At 42.2% G+C, this 25,964-nt stretch overlaps 1 protein-coding gene across 1 annotated transcript in view; it reads right to left on the reverse strand.

The window, feature by feature from the left end:
- ATP11C (ATPase phospholipid transporting 11C) overlaps window positions 1-24,680 on the reverse strand; it is a 174,255-nt gene extending 149,575 nt beyond the window's left edge. The window contains exon 1 of the mRNA XM_035009413.1: window positions 24,500-24,680. Coding sequence (XP_034865304.1) covers window positions 24,500-24,526 — 27 coding nt within the window. The 5' untranslated portion in view covers window positions 24,527-24,680. The remainder of the gene's footprint in view (window positions 1-24,499) is intronic.
- Between the last annotated feature and the right edge of the window lie 1,284 nt (window positions 24,681-25,964).

Genomic DNA, 25,964 nt, shown 5'->3' on the forward strand with positions numbered 1-25,964 from the left:
CTGAATACACTTCACAATTTAAATAAGCATTTGAAATATGTCAGTTGCATATACCTGTCTCTGATTAAAGTAAAACTTAAAGATACCACAAAATAATGGAGGAGATTCCACTCAGTAAGAAAGATGTTATCTGGAATCTCACATTTAAAAAACAATCTCTTGGGGCACCTGACTGGCTCAGTCAGTAAAGCATGTGACTGTTGATCTCAGGGTCATGAGTTTGAGCCCCATGTTGGGGGGTAGAGTTTAAGAAAAAATCTCTTAGGGGGCGTGCCTGGGTGACGCAGTCGGTTAAGTGGTGGACTCTTGGTTTCGGCACAGGTCACGATCTCAGAGTTGTGAGATCAAGCCCCACATGCCCTGCATCCCCCAAGCCGAGCTCCGCGCTCTGCCGGGAGTCTGCTTGAGATTCTCTCTGCCCCTCCCGCTCATGCTCTCTCAAATAAATAAGTTTTTTTAAAAAAATCTCTCAGAATATACTTAGTGTCTTATTTCCAAAGAGTTCAGTATGGAAAGGAGAAAAAATAGCAGCTTTACAGTGGCGGAATCCGGTAAACACTGCTTTAGACAAGTGATTTAAGGTCAACACCAACAGTGATTATGTTGAGGATATGTACTCTTTATATGGTGTGATGAAAATGGCACTTAACCTACCTCTCCAATCTTCCTCCCAAAACTCAATAGCCCCAGTCTAATCATAAGGAAAACAGTCAAATCCTAGTTGACAGACATAGTATAAAATACCTGACCAGTACTGCTCAAAACTGTCAACATCATCTAAACCAAGGGAAGTCTAAGAAAGTGTCACAGCCACAAGGAGTCTAAGAAGAAATGGTAACTAAACATGATGTGGTATCCTGGATAGGATCCTAGAACAGAAAGATATTAATGGAAAACTGAGGAAATATAAAGTATGGGCTTTAGTTAATAATACATCCTTATTAGTTCATTAATTGTGACAAATTGGGAAACTGCATGTGGGATATATGAAAACTCGACTACCTAAGCAACTTCCGTAAATCTACAACTATTCTAAAACTAAAAGCTTTCAAAAATATTTTAAAAATCTTTTCTTGGTTATCTCCCATCCCCATTCAAATCTTGTACTTCTAACCAATTATCAGAAAGAGAATCAATGAGCCTTGGACACCTGCTGTGTGAGAAAAAAACCTGAAATTAATTTTCTATGGATCACTTAATAGTGATTCCCACCAGGTGGAAATGGTTTGTTAAAATAGTGGCCTGGAGTCAAACAAGAAGCAAATTTAAAAGGCAAGGGGCACTTGGGTGGCTCAGTTGGTGAAGCATCTGCCTTCGGCTCAGGTCATGATCTCAGGGTCCGGGGATTGAGCCCCATATCGGGCTCCACACTCAGTGGGGAGTCTGCTTCACCCTCTCCCTCTGCCCCACCCCCAGCTTGGGCGCCCATGCTCTCTCTCTCAAATAAAATCTTAAAATATATATATATATATATATATATATATATATATATAGTCAAAATCAAGGATGAGTGACCTTTAACAATGCAGTCAATCCATCAGCCCCCAAATCTAATCATAGCCAAGAATATGCACATCCAAACCTTGCTAATACTTCAAAATGCTTTAAATGTAAGTCTAGAAACTACGACATCCTAAGCTTTAGCAAAAAAACTTTTGAACCTGTATAATAAACATTAAAACAATTTCAAAAACAGAGCCCCAACAGGGGAATCGTGGGCATTATCAGTTTTACGATCATTTAAAAGTAGTTTATGGCCTATTGTTGGTCAGAAACAATGTAACTTAATTTCAAAATTGGTTTAAAACAGCACTTTCTATTTTATTTAGCTAGAGTCCATCTTTAGTTAATATACTTATAGAACACTGGTTCTCAAACATTATTATGCATCAGCATCACCTGGAGGGTTTGTTGAAACAAGGGTTGCCAGGCCCCCCACGCCAGAGGTGGTGATGCAGCAGGTCTGAATCAGAGGCCTCACAACTGCATTTCTGACAGCTCCCACCGTGAGCTGCTGTCTTTTGTCAGCATTCCAACATTAGAAAACCTGTGATCCTAAATAAAATCCAAAACCAAACTGAAATGATTTGGAAATTTTCTGCTCTTTTTCTTTGGCAACAAATATTTTTTGAGCGTTTATTCCAGTGCCCAGCATTACACTAGACACTAACTCTAGATTTAGAGCAGCAAATAAGTACAAGCACACATGTCCTCTTAGATCTGGTTCTACAGGAGGCGGCAGCTAATAACCAGTTCCAAGACTCATTATTAATCACAACTGCAGAAAGACCTACTTAAGAGAAGTACAAGGGGCTATGCGACCCTGTGAGACTGGGTGGCCTGACCTCGGAGGCGGTAAGGGAAGGCTTCCTTTAGGAAGTGATGCTTGAGCTTAGTTCTGAAGGAGGAATACAAATAGGGTCTTTGGGGAGAGGGTTCCACACAGTGGGAGCAGTGTGCAGTAGGAGGGTAGAACCCTGAGGGAAGGCTGGTGTGACTGCAATGCACAAGGCAAGAGTCAGAGGTCAGAGATTTGCACAGGCAGGCAGAGCCTGGCAGGTCTGATAAGGAGGAGTTTAAATCTCGGAGTGCCTGGGTGGCTCAGATGGTTAAGCATCTGCCTTCGGCTCAGGTCATGACCCAGGGTCCTGGGATCGAGCCCCGCATCGGGCTCCCTGCTTGGCGGGAAGCCTGTTTCTCCCTCTCCCTCTACTGTTCCCCCTTCTTGTGCTCTCTTGCTCTGTCAAAAAAAAAAAAAAAAAAAGAAAAAAAAGAAGGAGTTTAAATCTCACCCTAAGTGTGAGGGGAGCCACAAGGGAGTCTTAGCATGAAAATGACTTTAATGTAAGTTTTAAAAAATCAGTCTAGCTGCTTTGCAGAGATGGGTTAAGAATGGCAAGAGTGGATCTGAAAAATATTCAGGAGGCATAGTGTTGGAATTTGGTGATGGACTGCATAACATGGAATGAGGGAGAGAAGAATCAAGGGTAACTTCGACTGTATCATATGCTGTGAAGTGATCAGTGCTTTTCCAACCGGACTTGCGTTTTTCTCTGTGCCTAGGAAGAGACAACTCACAAAAATAAACAGTAGGATGACAGATCAGATGCTTTTCTTTTCCAAGAAGGGAAAATTCCTTTTGAGAGCATTCTATATTAAGCTCAAAGTAAACCTTATTGTCTCCTTTCACTATTGTGGAAGCAAAGACCAACAGGGTTACTCCTCACATTTAGAAGAGCATTTAATTTTTACCTTTTTGCATGGCATTTATCGCTTTTTGCCTTGTATTTTTGTTACATATTCTATGTACCTCATTCTCTTTTTCTAAACTGTAAGTTCTCTAATGAAAGACAATAATTACTACAACAATAAGAAATTCCAGAGACAATCTATGTACTGAAATCTAGGGGTGCTGGATGTGGGAAGGAGATTAGAGAAAAAACAGAAAATCCTTTTCTTTTGTCCCATTAACCAAATGCGTTGTCCTTTAAAAATGGTGCACAGGAGTAGAAAAAGGTGCTCATTATGTATTTTACATTGAAATATACTTAAATCAGCACTGGAATATAATGAAAAACATAGTGAAGGGTTGTAAAGCATTGCTTTCTGTAGCTGGAAGAACAACATCCTTTGGATGACCAAGGGGGAACACAGAAAATACGTCCATTCTTTTTAATGTCACCACATCCTTAAACCTGCACTGACAACAGCTGACTAAAATTCATGAGAGTTCTACAGCTGGCTCAGACCATAAATAATTCTTACTCTTAGGAAAAAAAATCCCCTCCCTCCGCAAAGCCCCCCCATAAAACAAGTATGTGCAACACTCTGAACTGAGTGTTGCAAAGGGATCTTAGTTCCTTCTTTCTCAGGGAGCTAAGCTTACCATCTTTTGAAGAGTCAAGACAAAATCCCGTAACCCAAAATCTGTTGACAAATGTCTCAGTCCAGGTCCCAGCATTATAACCCATCAATCCAGCATTCACCGGTTAAGACCTTCTTATACTGCTTGCTCTAAGTGAAACTGGCATAATGGTGCCTTTCCACTAACTACTTTCAGATAAGGTCTAAGGTTCGAGCTGTTAAAACCAGAAAAACCAACTCAGAATGGTTTTTCTTGCTCACAGACTTCATTCAGGGCTTTGTTCAAATGGCACCTTCTCAGTGAGGCTTTCCTTTGTCACCCTGTGGAAAACTGCAACCTCTGCCACCTGATCCTTCCTATCTTCCCTTCCCTGCTTCATTTTCCCTTCTTCACTCATCACCCGCATACAAGAGATTCCATCATTTATCTTGTTTATTGTCTGTTTCCCTGTCTACTGATTGTCCTCTCCTCCCAAATCTGTTCTTCCATTCTTCCTGAGCACCTGGGTTTTCAGCTAGAAACTACATTTTGTGTCTCCCTTGCAGCTAGGGTGGGCTGTATGAAAAGATTTCTCCAAAGGTATGTGTGTAATAGTGATGTGTGAAACTTCACTGGCCATTTTCATAAAGAAGTTTGCACAGAACCCCCTCTTTCCTTCTGGCTGGCTGCAACTTGAAAATCAACTGCTGAGGAAGGTAAAACTGCCCCATTAACCTGGGACCCTGAATGACCTCACGGAACAGAGATGTCTCTTTGCTCCAGGCTATTACACCGGGGAAACAAACGCTTACCTTTTCTGGCCACTGCATTTTGGAGCTGTTAGATCAGTTTACCCTTTGCCCTAACAACACCCCCCCCCCACATTAAAATGTAAGGTCAGGGGCACCTGGCTGGCTTAGTCAGTAGAGCATGTGACTCTTGATCTCGGGGTCGTGAGTTTGAACCCCACATTGGGGGAGGAGATTACATAAAAAAACAAAATCTTAAAAAAAAAAAAAGGTCCATGGGGGCAGACGTTTTTGTCTGTCTTGCTCACCAGTACAAGCTAGTAGAATAGTGCCTGACACTTAGTAGAGTATTCAAAAAGTATTTATGAATTGATTATTAGACTTTATTGTCACTACCCCTCCACATCTCCCAATCACCTTCATGGCTTCAAGAGGTCCAGATTACAAGATCCAAATTGCTCCCAAGACAGTGACCCAGAAGCTTCTATACCCATTTGCTTCCATGTCCCCACTCCACCTCTGAGTGTGCCCTTTAGCCCCATGAGCCTCCTTTCAGTTTCCCAGTGTGCTGGGCTCTTGCCCAACTCCAGGCCTCTGAACAAGCTGCTTCCAGTATCTACTCCAAGTAGTCCCTCATTTCTTCAATTATCTGTTTAAATATTATCTCCTCAGGTGGAACTTGTTGGCTACTATTACCAAAAACAGACCCTATTTCTGTTTCTATTCATTTTACTCACAACTTATGAAAATGAGTTAAGTATAATATTTGTTGGCTTATTTTTAAATTGTAAATTAGATTATAACCTCCATAAGGACACGGACCACTTCTGTTTTTATACCACTTGGTTCCCGGTGCTTAGCATAGTGCCAGGCTGGTGAGAAGTCAATAAAGGGGTGAATGAATGAATGAATGAATGCACTAAAGATGACTGTTTGTTTTTAAATATTTTGAGGTAGACACGAGTTAAAGCATATGTAGCTCTCCATAAATGCAGTCTTCAAATGTCCTTGACTACCAGCCTGACAATAATGTAGGTTTCTATTTATGGGGATATAAACTAATGCATGTTCTGGTACACCTTTAAGTGCCAGAAAAATTATCATTCCTCCCTTCCACTTCAAGTTTTTAGCTGCTAACAACCAGGTGGAATTTGAAATGACTCCTATTGGTATGATGGACCAAGAGCAGCTTTTACCAGGATATCAAACTCAAACCCACACACCCACGAATATAACTGGAAAAATCTGAGTAAGATTGGTGGCTATTATCAATGTCAACACTCTGGTTTTGACATTATACTGGTTTTGAAAGATGTTACCTTTGGGAGAAACTGGGTAAAGGGTACATGAGGGCTCTCTCTTATTTCTTACAACTGCATGCATAGCTACAATTATCTCAACACAAATTTCAACTTCAAAATGCCGCTTCAACATAGAAACTCCAGGATGCTGCAGAATTCAACTGGTTACATTTCTGAAGAAAACCGGAAGGAAGAGGGTGGGGAAATGAGTGAAAGAGAAGTAAAGTAGGAGTGAACATGAAACTTCACAGTGGAAAGATTATTACATTACACTGCACTCTCTGAAAATATAAGCACATATCCTCACCGTCTACTTCAGGTCACAACGTCAAAGAGTAAAAGTTTGTTATTAAAGAAAACCTAGTTCAAGCCCCTGCATTTTAAAGATCTGAAAAAGGAGACTCAAAAAATAACCTGCCAAACTTGAAAACTTTTAGGAAAAAAAGGAGACTAGCTTTCCAATTTTGGCATAGTCAAGGATTGCTTAAACAAGATAAAGCACTAACTTGTAAAGAGACTGAAATTTTAACTACATTAAAATTAAGAACGTTTATTAAAAGACACCAAACAAAATAGTAAAAGGACAAGTCACCAACTGAGACAATATCTGCAACAAATATAACCGACAAAGGATTAATACCCTGAATATAAAAAGGATTCATAGGGGCACCTGGGTGGCTCAGTTAAGCATCTGCCTTCGGCTCAGGTCATAATCCTAGGGTCCTGGGATGGAGCCCCATGTCCGGCTCCCAGCTCAGCAGGGAGTCTGCTTCTCCCTTACCCTCTGGCTCTCCCCCTGCTTGTGCTCTGTCTCTCTCTCTCAAATGAATAAAATCTTAAAAAAAAAAGGATTTGTAATTACAAGTCAGTCCAAAAAAGGTAAACAACCCAATAGGAAACAGTCAAAAGACATAAATATTTCAGGAGGGAAACATAAATGGCCCATAAACATATGCAAAGATGCTTAACTTCATTAGTCATCAGAGAATTGGCAAATAATAAGTCAAACAATACCAAGTGTCGAAAAATATGAAGAAATAGGAATTCATACATTGTTAATGGGAGTGCATACTGGTAAAACCACTTTGGAGGGTAATTTTACCTCTTCTTGTACAGCTGCACATTTCAAGACCTGTCATTAAGTGTGCATGTCTTCTTATATTTACGCCCAAGTGTGTGTGTTTGCATGTGTATATGTGTAGCCTATACATACACATACACGGACTCACAGAGTTTCCATTATGAATATACACCAAAAGACACATATTTTCTGATAAGAGGAAAAAAAACACTTGCAAACAACCTAAAGGTCCACTGACAGAAGAATGAATAAATTCTGGTATATTTCCAAATGAGTATTATTCTGTAGTGACATTGAATGAAACATAGCTACATAAAACCTTATAAGGAATCACAGAAATACCATACTGAGTAAGAAAAAAACAGTATACCATTTCTATAAAGCTCAAATTAAGAAAACAAAACAATATAGGGGCGCGCCTGGGTGGCTCAGTTGGTTAAGCAACTGCCTTCGGCTCAGGTCATGATCCTGGAGTCCCAGGATCGAGTCCCGCATCGGGCTCCTTGCTCAGCAGGGAGTCTGCTTCTCCCTCTGACCCTCCCCCCTCTCATGCTCTCTCTCTCTCATTCTCTCTCAAATAAAGAAAACAAAACAATATATTATCTAGGTTTGCATACATAGGTGTTAAATCCATTTTTTAAAGCAATGGAATGACTCCTAGAAATAGTTAATTGTTAGAGTAGAGGGGAGGCAGGAGGATGTGGAGGGGAGACAGGGGGATGAGACAATAAGGTAACACACAGGTAGACAGAATTATATTGGTAATGGTCTCATTCTCAAGTTAGGTGTTAGGTATACAGGTATTCATTTTATTATTATGCACATATTTCACATATATTTTGTATGCACCAAATATTACATTTTGCAAAGATAATTTCTTTAATATGGAAGTGATTTTCCTAAGGCTATACTGCTGGTGAACGGAGGCACTAGAACAGAAAAGTTTCCAGTCCCATACCTCAGAAAACTTCCACAATGCTAGCTGTATATTGGGAACTAAAGAGACAACTGTTGATGCAACATGAATTTCATGACTAAATTATTAATTCCAAACATGTATTCTATAAATCCATTAATGTCTTTTGACTGATTTCATTTGATTTTATTTTGATTACATTGCTTTCATTAGTATCTTTAATAAGTCATATGTAATGTGTCTAAATACGCACAAGAATTTTTAATTGCACTGCCTTATATTTCAAAACAGGGATATATATTCTACTGATAATTTCCATTAAGGTCTAGGGTCTAACCTAAATAAACAAATGATTATGACTTTTAAAATAGGTTTATAGAACTCCATTTCATGAAACTGGTCCCTTGCCATGGCTATTATCCTCTGGTTGAATCACTGGCTATAATAGACACAGCAAGCACCGAATTCTACTCCACTATACTACTGGTTCTAAAATTTATACATACAAATTGTCTACTTACTGCACCCTACTGTCTCTTAGCAGCTGCCACTCAGCCAATCCAAGGGCTGCCTGTCTATCTACTACTGTGCAGCTAATTGTGTTCATGAGTACACACGAGTAACAGCGTCCTTGGGAAATAATGTCAGGTGGCCACTAGCAAAAAAGACAGGGGTGCTGCTCCCCAGGAAGCCTGCCCATCATATTTTAGCATCACCAAAAATGCTCTCCTCCATTTGAGCTGTTAGCTAAAGGTTAATATAATCAGAGTTGAGTTTAATTCTAGAACATAGTACTAACAAAGGCACAGGTCTACATTTGATCCCTATTCAGGTCAGTGTAAAACCAAAAACTACAACCACTATTAAAAGCTAATGAACAGCACGAACAGCCTAAAATTTGTCATTGTTCCCATTCAAAGTATAGACAATTTAGTCTACACTCATTAAAGAAACTGAAGTTCGGGGTAGAGTATAATCAAATGAGCAATCAAGGGATGGAGACCTGAAGAATAATACTGATAAACAACCCAATAGAAAACATTAAAAAAATTCCACTGCTTGACTGTGAAGCTTAAAACATATACTACAAAATTATAAAGCTAGGAGAGAACTTAAATATAGATGACCCAAGAGCGCTCACAGAAGAGGAAATTGAGGACATAGATGACAGAGCTGGGCCTGGAATTCCGTATTTATGAACCTCCATTCACTGAATAATCTTGGACAAGCCACTTGTCCTCTCTCTGTCCATTTCCTCTGCTGTAAAATGAAGAGGCTGGACAACTGGATGGTCTCTAAGACTCTTTACCAGTTCTGGGACTCGCTGAGCCTTTACAGACCATGTAGCAGTCTGAGCCCCTCATTTGATAGATGGAAAGTGTAGCAAATTAGTTATTTATGGTAAGGTCTTTCATTCCTGATCTATATATACTTTAGATTGTTCGTTCATCTTCACATCATCACATAAGTGTGATGGTTAATTTTATGCATTATCTTGACTGGGACATGTAGTTCCCAGATATTTGGTCAAACATTCTGGGTGTGTCTGTGAGGGTATTTCTGGATGAGATTAATATCTGAATTGGCAGAGAGAGTAAAGCAGATTGTTCTCCATAATGCTAGTGGACCTCATCCAAAAATCAACCGAAAGCTTGAAGAAAACAGAATGACTGATTCCCCTCCCCCGCCTCCCCTCTCTCCCCCAGTAAGGGGGGGAACTCCTCCTGCCTAATAGCCTTTTGAGATGGGACATTGGTTTAACCTGCCTTTGGACTCGAACTGAAACACTGGTTCTCGAATTCAAACTTCCACTGTCAGCTCTCCTGGTTCTCAGGCCTTCCCACTTGGACTTTACACCACTGGTGCTCTTGGGTCTCTAGGTTGCTGACTGCGGGTCTGAGGACTTGTCAACTTCTATAATCGTAAGTCATTTCCTTAAATTAAGTTTATATGTATACATATACACATATACATGAAGTTTTAATATATATATGAAGAAACTTATTTATATATACACATATAAATGACACCAAACATTAAATATATAGGTATTTACATGTCTGTAAACATACACACACACACACACACACACACAGCCTGTTGACTCTGTTTTCTCTGGAAAACCCTATCTACAATAAGCAAATGCATATAATGAACGAATGCTTGTAAAGCACTTAAAACAATGCCAGGAACTTACCACTCTGGTTTTAGCTGTTATTATAATGATAAGACAAAGACAACTTACAACTAAATTCCACAAACCTGCAATGTATCACTGAAGCCAAGAATCAGTAATTCAAGGCACTGACTGGAATGATTATTTCTGCACACAGACAGCCTAACAGAACACAAATGCCTGTATTGAAGGCAAAATGAAAAATCAAAAAATAAAACCCATTTCAAATTTTGATCCATATAAAATAATAAGATTATTTCCATCCTCGTGTATTAAGGGCTTAAATCAGGCACTGAGGCATTAGTGACACAACAATAAGCAAAAATGGTCACAGTTCTTACCTTCATGAAACACTATGTAGAGGGAAGGTTGATACTAAATATGTTAGCAAAGGAATTTAATATACAAATGTAAAGCCAATTGTGGTAAGAGTATAAAGGAAAGGTTCATAATGCTATGAGAACCTGCAAACCTGGCACTGTCCGAGGGAAGGACAGGGACAGCTTCCTTGGGGAAATGATGATTAAGCTGAGCTCTGAGAAATGAGTAAGAATTGAGGCAACTGACTGCCATAGAGAAGTTTATCAGACAAGAGAAATGATATATACACACACAAAGGTCCTGTGGCAGACGGAACACAAAAAATTAGGAATATTTTTTGCATAAATAGAAAAACGCATCCTAAAATCCATACGGAATCTCCAGGGACCCTGGATAGCCAAAACAATCTTGAAAACGAACAGGGGCACCTTCGTGGCTCAGTCGGTTAAGATTCTGATTCTTGATTTTGGCTCAGGCCATGATCTCAGTCGTGGGATCAAGCCCCATGTTGGGCTCCATGCTCAGCATGGAGTCTGCTTGTCCCTCTCCCTCTGCTCTTCCCCCTGTTCTCTCTCTAATAAATAAATCAAATCTTTAAAAAAAAAAAAAAAAGAATTAAGAACAAAGTTGGAGGCCTCATACTTTGTGATTTCAAAAGATATTACAAAGCTACAGTAATTAGAACAGTGTAGTACAGGCATAAAGACAGGCATACAGGCCAATGGCATAAAACAGAACCCAGAAATAAACCCTCACGTATATGGTCAAAAGATCTTCAAGAAGGACACCAAGGCCTCTCAATGAGTAAAAGAGAATCTTTTCAACAAATGGCACTGGGAAAACTGGATATCCACATGCAGAAGAATGAAGTTGGATCCTTACCTTACACCACATATAAAAGTCAATTCAAAATGGATTAAAAACCTAAATGGAAGACCTAAAATGATAAAAAATCGTAGAAGAAAACAAAGGGGAAAAGCTTCAGGACACACTGGATTTGGTAATTATTTCTTGGATATATCACTACAAAGCCCAAGAAACAAAAGCAAAAAGACAAATGGAACATCAAATTAAAAAACTTCTATGCATCAAAGGAAACAATCAACAAAGTGAAAAGGCAACCTATGGAATAAAAGAACGTATTTGGAAACCACATATCTGATAAAGGGTAAATATCTAGAGTATATAAGAGTTAATATCTAGAGTATATAAAGAACTGCTACAACAGAACAACAAAAAGCCAAATAACTTGGTAAAAAATTGGGAAACCACTTTGAATACACATTTCTCCAATGATATACAAATGGCCAAAAGCATGGAAAAGATGCTTAATATCACTAGTCATCTGAGAAATGCAAATCTAAACCAAAATGAAATATTACCACACACCAATTAAAATGGCTATTAAAAAAGTGTTGGCTAGGATGTGGAGAAGTTGGAACCCTTCTGCAATGGTGATGGGAATGTAAAATGGTTCAGCTACTATGGAAAACTTCAGAGGTGCCTCAAAAATTTAAACATAAAACTACCATATGTTCTAGCAATTCTTATTCTGGGTATATAGCCCAAAGAATTAAAATCCTTAGCCTGAAGAGCTACTTGCACACCTCTGTTAATAGCAGCATTATTCACAATAGTCAAGAGGTGGAAACAACCCAAATATTCACCAATGGATGGATGGATAAACAAATGTGGTATATACATAAAGCCTTAAAAAGGAAGGAAGTCCTGTCACATGCTACTGCATGGATAAACCTCGAGGACATTATGCTAAGTGAAATAAGCCAGTCACAAAAAGAAAAATACAGTGTGACTCCATTTATACAAGGTATCTAAAGTAGTTAAATTCATAAAACAGAAATTAGAATGGCAGTTGCCAGGGGCTTGAGGGGAGGAGGGGTGGGGCAAATGAGAGAAATGAGGAGTTGTTGTTTATAAAGGGTATAAAGTTCCAGTTTTGCAAGATGAAAAAGTTCTGTATATCTGTTGCACAAGAGTGTGATTATACTTCACTACAGAACTACACACTTAAAAAAATTTAGGATGGTAAATTTTATGTTACATGCTTTTCACCACAATTAAAATTTTTTTTAAAACTTTTTAAAAGATTTATTTATCTATTTTAGAGGAGGGAGGGGCAGAGGGAGACAGAGAGAGAATCTTAAGCAGACTCCAAGCTCAGCACAGAGCCCCATGCAGGGCTCGATCTCATGACTCTGAAATCACGACCTGAGCGGAAACCAAGAGTCGGATGCTTAACTGACTGCACCACCCAGACGCCGCCTCCCAAATTTTTTTCTCTTAAAAAAAGTAAGAATTGAGGAAGAGCTGTGGGACAGTTTGGCAGTTCCTCAAAAAGTTAAACACAGAATTACCATGTAACCTAGCAATTCCATTCCTAGGTATATACCCAAGAGAACTGAAAACATATGCCCACACAAAAACATGTACAAAAATGTTCAAAGCGGCAGCATTATTCATAATGACCATAACGTGTAAATAATCCAAATGCCCATCACCTACCTGATCAATGGACAAACAAAATGTGGTATATCCATTCGGTGGGTTACTGAGCCACAGAAAGGGATGTAGTACTGATACATGCTACAACATGGATTAAAAAACCTTGAGAACATCATACTAAATGAAAGAAATCAATCACAAAAGAGCAAATATTATAGGAGTCCATTTACATGAAATGTCCAGAATAGGCAAATCCACAGTGATGATAAAGTAAATGGGGGGTTACCAGGGTCTGGAGGGAGGGATTGGGACTAACAGCTAATAGGTCTGTTAAATCTTTAAAAATTTATGCTTACAGGGCGCCTGGGTGGCTCAGTTGGTTAAGCGACTGCCTTCTGCTCAGGTCATGGTCCTGGAGTCCCGGGATCGAGTCCCGCATCAGGCTCCCTGCTCAGCGGGGGGTCTGCTTCTCCCTCTGACCCTCTTCCCTCTCGTGCTCTCTCTCATTCTCTCTCTCTCTCTCAAATAAATAAATAAAAAAAATTATGCTTACAATATACTGTAGTCTATTAAGTGTATAATAGCATTAACAATGTACATACCCTAATCTTAAAATTTTATTGCTAAAAACTTTTTTACTAAAAAAAATGCTAACCATCATCTGAGCTTTCAGCCAGTCATAATTACTTCACAGATTACCATAACAAACATAATAACGATGAAAATGTTTGAAATACTGTGAGAATTACCAAAATGTGACAGAGACACAAAGTGAGCAAGTGCTGTTTGAAAAATGGTGCTAATAGGCATGCTCAACCCAGGGTTGCCATAAACATTTGATTTGTAAAAACACACAATATCCGCAAAGCACAATAAAATAAAGCACAATAAAACGAGGTATGCATATAAATGACCATCAGTACTCAAGATAATAAACTATCTACCACAATGTCCCCACGTAGTAAAAGTTTCTGAAAGTAAGCATTATATAAGCAGGACAAATAACCATATACTACATGAAGCAGAGTGTCTTGAAATATTACCCCAGGTGCTTCCACCCTAGTTCCTACCTTATTGCTTCTGCACCAAGTCAGAAGACTGATGACCACCATCACTGAAGTCATGGATTTCGGAAAAGAGCCACAGAAGATTCCTGTGGCTATTGTTTTGAAGACCGAGAGCTGCCTGAACTCCCTTTTTAGTTTTCCCTCTTTTAAAGTTTAAATCTCACCACAGCAAACATAAGGCATTGAAGACCAAGGTTTTGGTCTTTCTCCAGCATTTGGAGGTGGAACCCATGCCCTCTGTTGACTTGTTCCACTGCTCTAAGTACCATAAGCAATAACAGGGTCTAATTGCTCCGGTAGATTGCTTCTTCCTGTAATGAGGTTGCCTGGCCCTAAAATTCCATGAACTTCAATACTTTGGGTCCCTTACCACCCAGTTCATATGCTACCTCCTCTACCAATCCCTCCCCCAGCCACAACAGAGTGAGATTCAGCGCCCTCTTCTGAAAGGCGGCCACACTTACTGTGTGTGCCTCTATAAAAGGAGAGCAGCACTGACTGATGACCAAATGCCTTGTAAGGAGGCTGGTCTTGTATGTAATCTTCTGTCTCTATACTAGACTGCAAGCTACTGGAGAGCAGGGGTGTGCCTTACATACTTCTACAGCACAAGCAGGGCACGAGTGTTCAAAGGAAGCCTGTGATTCACATGAATGTTTTCAGAAAAGAAGCCAAAGTTAATTGTGCACTGTACTATAGACCCCTAAATCCATATTACTGCAAACTACATTAATTGTGAGGCTTAAAGAACATCCCTGCTGCTTACACAACAGGTGTAGCTTACATAATCTGCTCTACCCAGCTGTTACTTACTTGTGACAGTTCGCCTCTGGCTTCTGCTCCCTATTGATCTGTAGGATTACTACATCTTTCAGTATGAGTTTCTGATTTATTCCTTGCCCAGATCATAAAACAATTATTAATTTTCCTTTTTGATAACAGCAAAAAAAAAAGAAGACTGAAACTTAAGAATAAGCAGAGATATCCCTGCGGTTTTTCATGACTGTAAAACTCAAAAAAAAAAAAACCACTCCTGGGTTCAAACAATATAAATATTGCCATAAAATGCATTAACCCAAGAATTTTATTCTTTTTTTCTTTTGGCAGGTTTTCCCTCCATAGTCATCCTTCACTAAATACTCTTCAGTATGCCTGCACTTTGGCATTGTGTTACCTCCCACCCCCAAATTTTTAAATCAGCTGCTGCCTATGAGCTAACAGCTAGCCATGTACAGAATGCAATGAGGTAATGATGCAAATGAGTGTTGGGACTATGGGTAAATGAATGGAACAAGGAGGGATGGGGTCGTTAACAAAAATCCAAAAGTCAGGAAAAAATGAAAATCCACGAACTTGGTGATGCTCCAGAGAGGAAACCAGCAAGTGTTGACGCTAAACTGGCAGAAACATCAATACTTCCTGGCTCCCCCACTGGGTGCATCAAGTTACCAGCGGGCAGGCTGCTCTTCTGCTGCAAGTGACAAAAAGTGAATGCATTCAACAATATGAAAAAGGATGACCCATAATCCAGAAGCATGGCTGCATGCAGCAAAGAACAGGGGTGGTGACTGCTGGGAGTCTCAGTCTCAACTCTGTTGATTAGCTTAACGACCATGGGCAAGTCACTTCCCTCCACTGAAAAATACCAGTATTTGTAACATTACTGTTAGGAAAGGGTTAACCTAGCAGGCCTGAGACTGCTGTTCTTAAAAAAAGGCCTGCTTACAAAGCTCGAAAGCAGCTGGGGGTTTGGATTTTGGGAAGGTTCCCACCACCCTAAATGGTTAAGAGTAGCCAGCTGTGCCTAAACTCTTGGTACAAACAATATGGTTTATGCTAAATCCTGTTTTCCTTCTGGGAGTCTGGAATTTTGGCACATACCAGGCAGAGGGGGTCTACATGACCAAGTCCCTGTAAAAACCCTGGGCACGGAGTCTCTAATGAGCTTCCTTGGTAAACAACATTTTATACAAGTTATCACAACTCGTTGCTGGAGGAATTAAGCACAACCCTTGTGACTCCAGTGGGAGAGGACCATTGGAAGCTGCACCTGGTTTCCTCTGGACTTGGCCCCATGTGCCCTTTCCCTCTGCTGACTTTGCTTTGTATCCTTTTGCTCTAATAAATCATAGCTGTGAGCACAACTATATGCTAAGTCCTGTGAGTTCTGCCAGTAAACCATGAAACCTGGGAGTGGTTTTGGGGACCTCTAACACAACTGGAATAGTGTGAAATAGTCTACCAAACATTTTCCCAACAACCTGATGAAGTATTATCAGATTCATTCTGTAGATGAGGAAAAGTAAAGACAGGTGAACAGAGAATGTACACAGAAAATAAATATTTCAATGTTTATGACATGGGTGCTCTTAAATTTTAGTGAATTTCAGAACCATCTGGAGTGCTTGCTAAAAATGCAGTTTTTCAGGGACCTATCACCTGAGACTTGGATTCAGGAGACCTGAGTCCTAGGAATCTGTTTACAATAAGCAGCCCAATGATTTTTTTTTTTAAGATTTTATTTATTTTTTAGAGCAAGTGAGAGAGAAACAGCACGAGAGGGGCGAGGGTCAGAGGGAGAAGCAGGCTCCCCGCTGAGCCGGGAGCCCGATGTGGGACTCGATCCCAGGACTCTGGGATCATGACCTGAGCTGAAGGCAGACGCTTAACCATCTGAGCCACCCAGGCGCCCAGATGATTTTTTTTTTTTTAAGATTTTATTTACTTGACAGAGAGAGACACAGAGCGAGAGGGAACACAAGCAGGGGGAGTGGGAGAGGGAGAAGCAGGTTTCCCGCCGAGCAGAGAGCCCGATGTGGGGCTTGATCCCAGGACCCTGGGATCCTGACCTGAGCCGAAGGCAGACGCTTAACAACTGAGCCACCCAGGTGCTCCCAGATGATTCTTATGCAAGGAGTCCAAAGATGACATTTTGATCAACACACTGATGTCTATGAACCACAGTGCCCAATTTCCCAAGCTGGGCAGTAAATGGCAGAAACAGAATTTGCACCAACCCTTTTAACAAGGCTGAGTCTCTTTTCACAACAAAACTGCTTCCAAATCCCTTAAACTCTACAGTTCCTCTGGTCTGCTGTCTTCTTGCTAATGGAATCCACCCAACTAATGGCAATGAGGTACAAACAGGAAAGTATTTTACATTCCCAGCACCAAATACTAAGTGATATCCTGAATTAAAATAATGCACACTTACCAGGGAAAGCCAAAGACATACAGCTCTTGAAGAGTTAACACTGCAGCTTTGTTTTTCAGAAAAGACTTGATGTGCTGGTGGCAACAGAAAATATAAGCTAATGAACGGCATTTAACAGAAAGAATGTAAATTTGCTTATAATTTTAGAAGTTGAGGACAGTACATTAATTACAGCTTTTTATGTATGGCCAAGGAAGGGGGAGGTGCTAAAGATAATCTTTTGAATTAAGAAAACAGCCTCATGTAAACGCTAGTTTTTCTGATTACTTTTTAAGCAGGCATGAAATTACTTTTTTCTGATCATTTTCACCTGTGACCACAGAGTCAGACTGTGTTAACAATTCAGTTCAAAACAATACCGAAAGTATTTATTGAGCATCTACTGTTTACTTGATGCTACACTAGCTGCAAGATCATTATCAAGAAGATGGTTTGGGGGCGCCTGGGTGGCTCAGTCGTTAAGCGTCTGCCTTCGGCTCAGGTCATGATTCCAGGTCCTGGGATCGAGCCCCGCATCGGGCTCCCCGCTCCGCGGGAAGCCTATTTCTCCCTCTCCCACTCCCGCTGCTGTGTTCCCTCTCTCGCTGTATCTCTCTCTGTCAAATAAATAAAATCTTAAAAAAAAAAAAAAAAAGAAGATGGTTTGATTTTTCCAGGAATACCTAGGCAAAGAAGAGACTAGAAAAGTACAGCTACCATAATACTTTAACATATAATGAAGGAGGCTAAGAAAACAAATAGATGCTTGAACAGGACAGGCCTCACTAATCCTCCTACATTCTATTTTTTTTTTTAAGATTTTATTTATTTATTTGAGAGAGAGAGAATGAGAGACAGAGAGCAGGAGAGGGAGAAGCAGACTCCCCGCCGAGCAGGGAGCCCGACGCGGGACTCAATCCCGGGACTCCAGGATCATGACCTGAGCTGAAGGCAGTCGCTCAACCAACTGAGCCACCCAGGCGCCCATCTCCTACATTCTATTAAATATATATGGGGCAAAAAAAATTGATGGCAATCTGTACTTCACAAACACAGATTAACCTCCCAAATCTGGATATCCATGGTCCAACATTATCTATAAGCCAGATAATCAAGAAGTCAGCCAAACCAGCAATCCATCCATACACTGCAGTCATCAAGGGGCTGTCTGCCAATGTGCTGGCATAGGGCAACCCACACCCATATCTGCAGTGCCGAATGCTCATTCATCATTAAACTGCAGTAGTGTTAACATATGCTGCAGTCATGCTAATGTTTGTTTTACAATCACCACTGATCCACCCTTGTACCAAGCCAAGAAGGTTAAGTGTGAAGTGAACAGAAATAAACTTGAAAACGGCACCTAGCTCACTTATGGAAGCCCAGAAACTCCCTCCACCCAATCAGAAAAGTTCTCTCAATCTCACAGTCCAGATGCAAAAGATTAATCCGTATAAAGCACTACAGATGTACAGGAAACTCCACCTCCTTGATGGAAAAAAAAACCCAGTTATTTTGTGTCCCATGCTTTCACCCTCTTTGGGGAGAACTGATCAACCATGTTAGACGAGCAATCAGCCTTGATGATTTTTTCCATAAACCAGTATATGAATTCACTCATGGGCTAGTTCTCTGCATATCATCCAGACACAGGGAAGTTAGTCATGGCTCTCCCAGGGGCCATTGGCCATCTTTTACCTCCCAGAACCCACTGCCCAGCCGGTGGTTAACTGGTAGAGTAGGTGAAGAAAACAAGCTCATTTGGAGAGCTGCATCAATATGAAAATGGCCAGTTTCACCTGCCCAAATCTCACCTCTGCTGAAAGTTCATTAAGAGCACGGGAAACTACCTGATTTGTAGGCACTCAATACTGCCCACTAATAAAGGGTTGAATTATGAGCTGTAGTCATAAACAGGAGCAAACGGTAAACCTATATAGAAGGTATTTAGAAGACTTTCAGAATTTTATGTTGCTTAATCAATAAAAAAAAAAAATCAGGAAAAAAGAAATTTGTTTTCAGGCTATTTAATATATAATTTAACAGCAAGTAAATAAATAGTATTTATTTCAAGTAATAGTGACTCAACCCTAAATAGGTTTCCCACCTTACACAGAATCAGACTAGCATCTATTTGCAAAAGAGCAGTTTGCCATGTATAGGTCACATTGAAGGGTCAAACGCAACAAATTCCTTTTTACCTGAAATCCAAACAACCAGGATATAACTGAGATTGTACACTCTTATTTTTGGTAGAAAAACAAATGATAAGTAAGCATACAACAGTAACTTCTTCATGAAAATCAAGTTTCACGGTACGTTATAGATGTGTTAGAGACAGTGTAGTCACCATGTCCTCTCTATCTATTGCCATGCATGTAATGATAATTAAAGCTTCTGAAGACAGGGACTTTGACTTGCTCACCCATGTGTCCACAGGGTCTATCATAGTGCCCTACACATAGTAGGTGTTCAGTGAATATTTGTTGAATGAAATAACGCTCTGCAAGATCATAAAATAACATAACCATCTAATAAAGATTATACTATGGTCAGCACAGGGCAAGGTCTGGGCTAAGGGTGCACCACTATCCCAAAATTTCCACTTGTTCACCAGCCTGAAAGGTCTCCAAACCCTGTCCTTTTGGGCTTTTAATGGAGGCTTCGTTACAGAGGCACGACTGATTAACTCATTGGCCAATGGCAATAGAACTCAATCTTCAGGCTCTCTCCCCTCCCCAGAGGTCAGGGGGTGAGACTGAAAGTTCCAACCCTCTGATCACAAGGTTGGATTCCCCCAGGCAACCAGCCCCCAACCGGAGGTGCTTTCCAAAAGTCGCCTCATTAGCATAACAGACACCTTTACTGCTTTCGTCCCAGGGAATTCCAAGGATTTTAGGAGCTCTGTGCCAGAAACTGGGAGAGACCAAATATATATATACATACATACATATGTCTTCTTATAAATCACAGTATCACACCTAATTAACTAGAACTCATTCTTCATAAGAAGGAATTTGCTACAAATATCACTGTCTTTAAGTAATAATTATTTATGTGAAACACATAAAAGCTGTTCATTCAAAAAATATTTATCGAACTCCTACTATGCACCTGGTACGTTGCTAACTGTTCCTGCCCCGAAGCTTTCAGGCTAGGGCAGCCTTTCTCAACTGAAATTCCTCATCTGTGGATGCATGCATAGGAGATAATTTATTATATGCAATGGATGCCCTAGGGCATGAGGGCTTAATTGTTAAAAAACTGATCTAGGGTGCCACACAAGTTAAAAGGAGATTACAGTAAGATAAAAAAGGTTGCTTTTAGTAAGGTCAAATTCAACTGTTAAACCTAGCCATGTATGGGTGAGTGGAGGGATGGGTGAAAAAGGTGAAGGGGAGGAAGAGTACACTAATCTTGATGAGCACTGAGTAATATGTGGAAGTGTTCAATCACTATATTGTACACCTGAAACTAATGTAAGACTGTACGTTAACTACCCTGGAATTAAAAAAAAAAATAACCTAGCCAGGTATGAACTACCTGGTAGGAGCCAAGATGCACGGACTATTTGTAAGGCTTGTGTGAATGCAAAAATACTGCAATACACACATCTGAATTAATTTCTAAACATAATAAAATGAACTCATCAATATTTTCCAGGCTCAGCAATGTCAGGCCAAGGGTTTTAGTAAAGTGAAGCAGGGGGGGAAACAAAAGCTTAATTACCCTGATAATTGAAGGAAACCGAGAACCTTCTTGCTGCAAAAAAGAAAAAAAAAAAAAAAAACAGCAATTACCTGAATTATTTTATTAACTGCCTCCAATATTGCTTCACTGGACTGGCCTTGCCTTGGACTCAAAGTAATAAATTAGTTATCCATTTCACTAATTATTTTAAATATTTTTGGTCTGATTTTGAATTTTCATTCCACCTTATGCAGTCTAATTGCTTTCTAGTCCTGAGCCTCTTTGATTCGACATTTTCTGTGTGATATTACTATATGCTGCATGCTTCATGGAACCAAAGCAGTTTGAGAGCTTCTAGAATCAGAGACAAATTTTTTCCAGTATTTCACTCACAATTTAAGCTTTCATTTATCAATGACATAGAAATTCATGCCTGTTTGATATCATTCTGACAAGCTAAATTGACAGCATCTACTTGGCCCAACTCCTCTGAATCTACTTTATCAAGGAATGTCTTCTTTTGAATCTTTAGCATGAAATAATGTCAAAAAGGTCTGGGGGCAGGGCACCTGGCTGGCTCAGTGGAGCACGCGATGACGCTTGATCTTGGAGTTGTGAGTTGGAGCCCCACATTGGGTGTGGAGCTTATGTAAAAATAACATCTTTAAAAAAGGGGAGGGGGTAACTCATTGTTTAGACTCTCATTAAGTCTTTAAACCCATGTGAAAATGCTCCTGCAATCATTAGGAATTTTATGAAGAGTAAAAGGATAATATAAAAGTCCCTGACCCCTAAGTCTCAACTAGTCCAGACTTCCAATTAGACATGCCTTTAAAGGAAATAAATTGTATAGACAAAGCTACTATTTTTTATTATATTTATGGAAAATGGAGATTTTGATTGGGAATAAGTGGTGCTTTTATTATACTCAGACACGCAACTCTTAAATCTTCTAAGACACCCCCTACATGCCTAAACCCTAAAATCCTACACCAAATCCACCAAATTTCTACCTCAAAACTGTCAAAAGTCATAATTCATCAGAAAAAAAAAGTATTATTAATGGCAAGGAAGTCAAGGCCATATCTTTAAGAAATACAATGAAGTACTATTTCTTTTAGCTTGAAATTGGAGAACCTGAGGAGATGGCATTTTTAAGACGATTCAGCAAACACTACTGAGCTACAGAAGATGATGCTACTCCCAAAAAATATTTACTTCCCACCTCAGGTTTAAAATGTAAAGCCCTATGGCAACATGTATCTAGTTTTCAGTGACCAACAACTACAATCAACACCACTGTAATTTCTGTCATGTTCAAAGTCTATTTGAGATACATATAGGTACACACAGAAAACCACTTAATTTTGAAAGGAATTCACAGCCCTACTTCTGAAATACAAAAGCCATCATAAGACAGCACCCAACTTGGACTATATCTACATTGCCATGCAAGTCTCAAAGTCCAACCTAAATCTCAAACTGTAGCCTTCCAGTGATTTAAATAGGAGTGCTCTTCAAATAATCTCTACCAGGCAAAAGATGAGGACAGCAGACGTACTGATCTAGGGGAGATAAAATTTGCCCCCCTCCCATTTTCCAAGTCATCTTTAGCAATGAGTATTCAAGAACATATTTCACATTCAGTCCAATGGTTTGCAGATGAATTCCTTGCCCGAGGCCTCCGGCTCAGATACAACTCCTGAGAACCTTACAGCTTACTGCACTGGTACAAATTCCCAAGACTTCCCATAGTCATGGTTGCGCAGGAAAACGTGAGCAGTCGGGTATTTCAGGCGAACAATGAGGTCAAAGCTCATTTCAGTGTGAGCGTAAGTGATTCTCTGCAGAGATCTTGGTCGGGGATGCAAAGTACTAGCCTCAAACCTGCAGGCTGGCACCTCAACCACTGCTGCAAATTCTACTGCGTGCCCTAGCTTCCTGGGCCAGCACTGCTTAATTACCAGACCCTGATACAATGCAGATCATTCTTAGCAAAAGAAAATCAAAGGCGGCTTTTAGACCAATAGTTGGGTTGTATGGTTTCAAATGTTCAAACCCTTAAAAAAAATCGGGGATGTCAGCATCTCAATTTTAAGATAATGAATTCATTATGAACCAGAGTCCAGTTGTTTTCGCCTATTCAAGTGCCCTGTGAAAAGATTATCCTTCTCCAATTATTACAGTTCGCTCTGTCACCTTTCCCTTTTTGTCAGCCCCAACAACACTCCCAGATCACAAGAATCTAATGTGAAATACAACTATGAAGGACAATGCTTTTGTACCTTCTCAGGCTAAATGTGAGAAACCAATTTTCGTCCCTTGCTTTGGCAAAGCATCCAGTACAAGCCAATTCCTATAGATTTCAAGATGCTGGATATGTACAACCTCTTTTGCTCTGTGCCACAGGTAATCTCCAATTGCATAAGACAGGTTTCTGGGTGAGGTAAACATTTAGAAAAACATTAACATAGCACTACTGTGATAATATCCTCAAAAGGGATGTACAATTATTTCTTTTAGCCAGGGTTCATTCGTGAAAGTTTCAAATGCAGAAAAAAATGAGAGCAAATTCATCCGACGCCTGAAAAAAATGTTAGCAATGCTTTGATAAGGAATAATCACATGAAAAGGGTCAAATCGACAAGTTCTCAAACATATATTTTAATGGGGGTGGGTGGGAGCGCACAGCACTGAACCATTTTTCTGAACGACTGAAAAAAATCAAAATTTACAGATGAGCCCTTTCCTTCACATCATTGGCAGAAATAAAATCCTATTCCCGCCACCTCATCTTGCAATTAAGGAAGTTGCTACAAATAGCAGCACAGAAGTAAATGGTCCCGGCTTTGCTCCATTCTTAATGTACTCTCTAGGAGTAAACAGGTTACTCAAAAAAGTCAGTAGCCAGAAATCGCTTTTCTCGAATGCCAAACTCCCACGGAAATACAGTTCCCTTTTCTGGGGATTTGCAAGGGGTAAACGTGGACGGAGGAATTTAGCCGGAGCCTGCCTTTTCTCACGGGCTCGAAGTACGGGGCGTTCAGGGCTCGGTGAGGTTTCAGACGCCGCCGTGCAGCCTCCTCGCGTCTCCACATCCACCCAGCCCACCCTGACAATCGCCTTCGCTTTTATTATACCCTAAAGGTGAGCTTCTTAGGCTGGGTCTCCAAAGTTTGCTCAGCCTCTGGTCAGCAGACCCCCTCCCGGCCGATCCCCGGGCAAGGCTGAGTCCTGCCCTCGCCTCCAGCTCCCTCACTCCCCAGGTCTTTTTTTTGGGACACAGTGACAGGTCTAGGTTTACCTCCATGTGCTCGTGGCAGAGGAAACAAAAGAAAGCAACCTCCCTGATAATAAAACGCCATCTTCGACTAACTGGCAAACCGAGGGGCCCTGGACCGGTCCCCCCACGAATCCCACCACCATCCAGCCGGAGGGCGGCCCCCGGTCGGAGACAGAGTTTGCAAAACCCCGGGAAGCTCTGGTTAAATTGTCCGGGGGGAGGGGGACTCTGGGAGCCTTACCTGCCTCCCCACCCCGGCCGCCCGGGCAACGTGGTTCAGTTAAAATCTAAAAGAGGGTGGTGGTGGTGGCTCCCACCGATGCAATTATCCCCTTAGAAAATTGCTCCGAAGGACCCAGCGAACGGCTGGCGAGCAAGCAAACCGCACGCGTGGAGCCGCAGCGAGTGTACTTACAAAACGATTAAAGCTCCGGCGGAACATCGCGACGAAGGCTGCCGGGCGCCGAGCTGGGCTCTACTGAGCTGTCTGGGAAGGTGCCGTCCACAAAACACACTGCGGCGTGGGCCGGCGGCTTGAAGCGGGCGGCGAGGCGGGCGGCCCCGCCACCGCCTGCCCTCCTAGGCTCTCCGCGCTTCCCCCGCCCCCCAGCCGCCCGCGCCCTCGCGCCCCCCCCCGCCCCGCTCCCGCCCCACTCACAGCCCGCCCCCGGCCCGCCCGTCTCGGGGGCGGCGGCCCCGCCGCTCCCCCTGGTCTGGCCCCAGTACCGCCGCCCCGCCGCTCCCGCAGCAGCCTGCCGAGAAGGCGAGCCTGGCGCGCGGGGGAGGGATGGCGGAGGAGCACTAGGCTCCTCCCGCGGGGAGGGGGGCGCCCCAATCTCTCCGCCTGCGCCGGGCTCGGCACCCCGCTGTCTGCACTCTTCCCCGGCACAGCGCCACCGCCCGCCCTCCCTCCCCGCCGGCCTCGGCAGCTAGCACGCGTGCTTCCGCCCCACTTGGGGCACGGGGGACCCTCCCGGGGCACCCCGCGCCTCACCTCGCCTCAGCACCACACTACTTACTCCCCTGCCCCGGCCCTAACTCGTCCGCGGCACCGCTTCGCTCGCAGCCCTTTCTCGGTCCGCGGCAGCCGCTCTGCCCCGCGCTTTCGTCCCGCACCCGGGCTGGGGAACCACTGTGCAGTCCGCCGGCCCGCCCCGAGCACGCGAGGCAGCCGGGCTCCCCGCTACGCGGCGGGGAGGAGCCGGGCTCTCAGCGAGGAGTGGGGACAGGCAGGACACTGTGGAGACCCCAGCGGGGGCGGAGCGGGGGGATTAGTTATGAAAGCCGCCCCCTCCTCATCTGCAAAGGCGCGGGTCTCCCCACCACCCTCGCTTCGCTCCCACCTACGCAGCTTTCCCTCCTCCAGTTCTTTCTCCCGTCCTGCCTCCCCGCCTAAGCCGTCTTACTTCCACTTTCTCTATGAGGTTGTAAAGTCAGGCTTTGTGTCGCTGCCGCTGCGCAGCGGGGCGGGATTTCCCTCCCACCCCCCCACCCCAAGCCCCTCCCCCTGGCCCCCTCCTCCGCGCATCTCCCAGAGCATCCTGGGAGTTGTAGTCCAACCGTGCCCCCGTTCCGCCTCGTACTGCGGGCTGGGAGCTCCCCCACTCGCCCGGACGGGGTTTGCCCAAAGGGTTGAAGGAGGAAGCGGCTGAGACCGCTGCGCCGAACCGCGGTTCTCGGCTCCGGCTGGATGTGGTGGCCCGGAGTGCTCCGTAGATTCCCGCGGTGAGAAATGTGAGGAGGATAAATGAGGCAAAGCCCTGAATGCTGGGAGCCTTGCCTAGGACTCAAAATTTATGCTCCAGGAAACCCTCTACACTCTCGGCTCCTAGTTTGGAACTGGAATTTGTGAAACTTCAAAAATTAAATATAAAACCTGA

Source organism: Mirounga leonina, unplaced genomic scaffold (assembly GCF_011800145.1).
Source record: "Mirounga leonina isolate KUSES-001 unplaced genomic scaffold, KU_Mleo_1.0 Mir_101664, whole genome shotgun sequence".
Lineage (NCBI taxonomy): Eukaryota > Metazoa > Chordata > Mammalia > Carnivora > Phocidae > Mirounga > Mirounga leonina.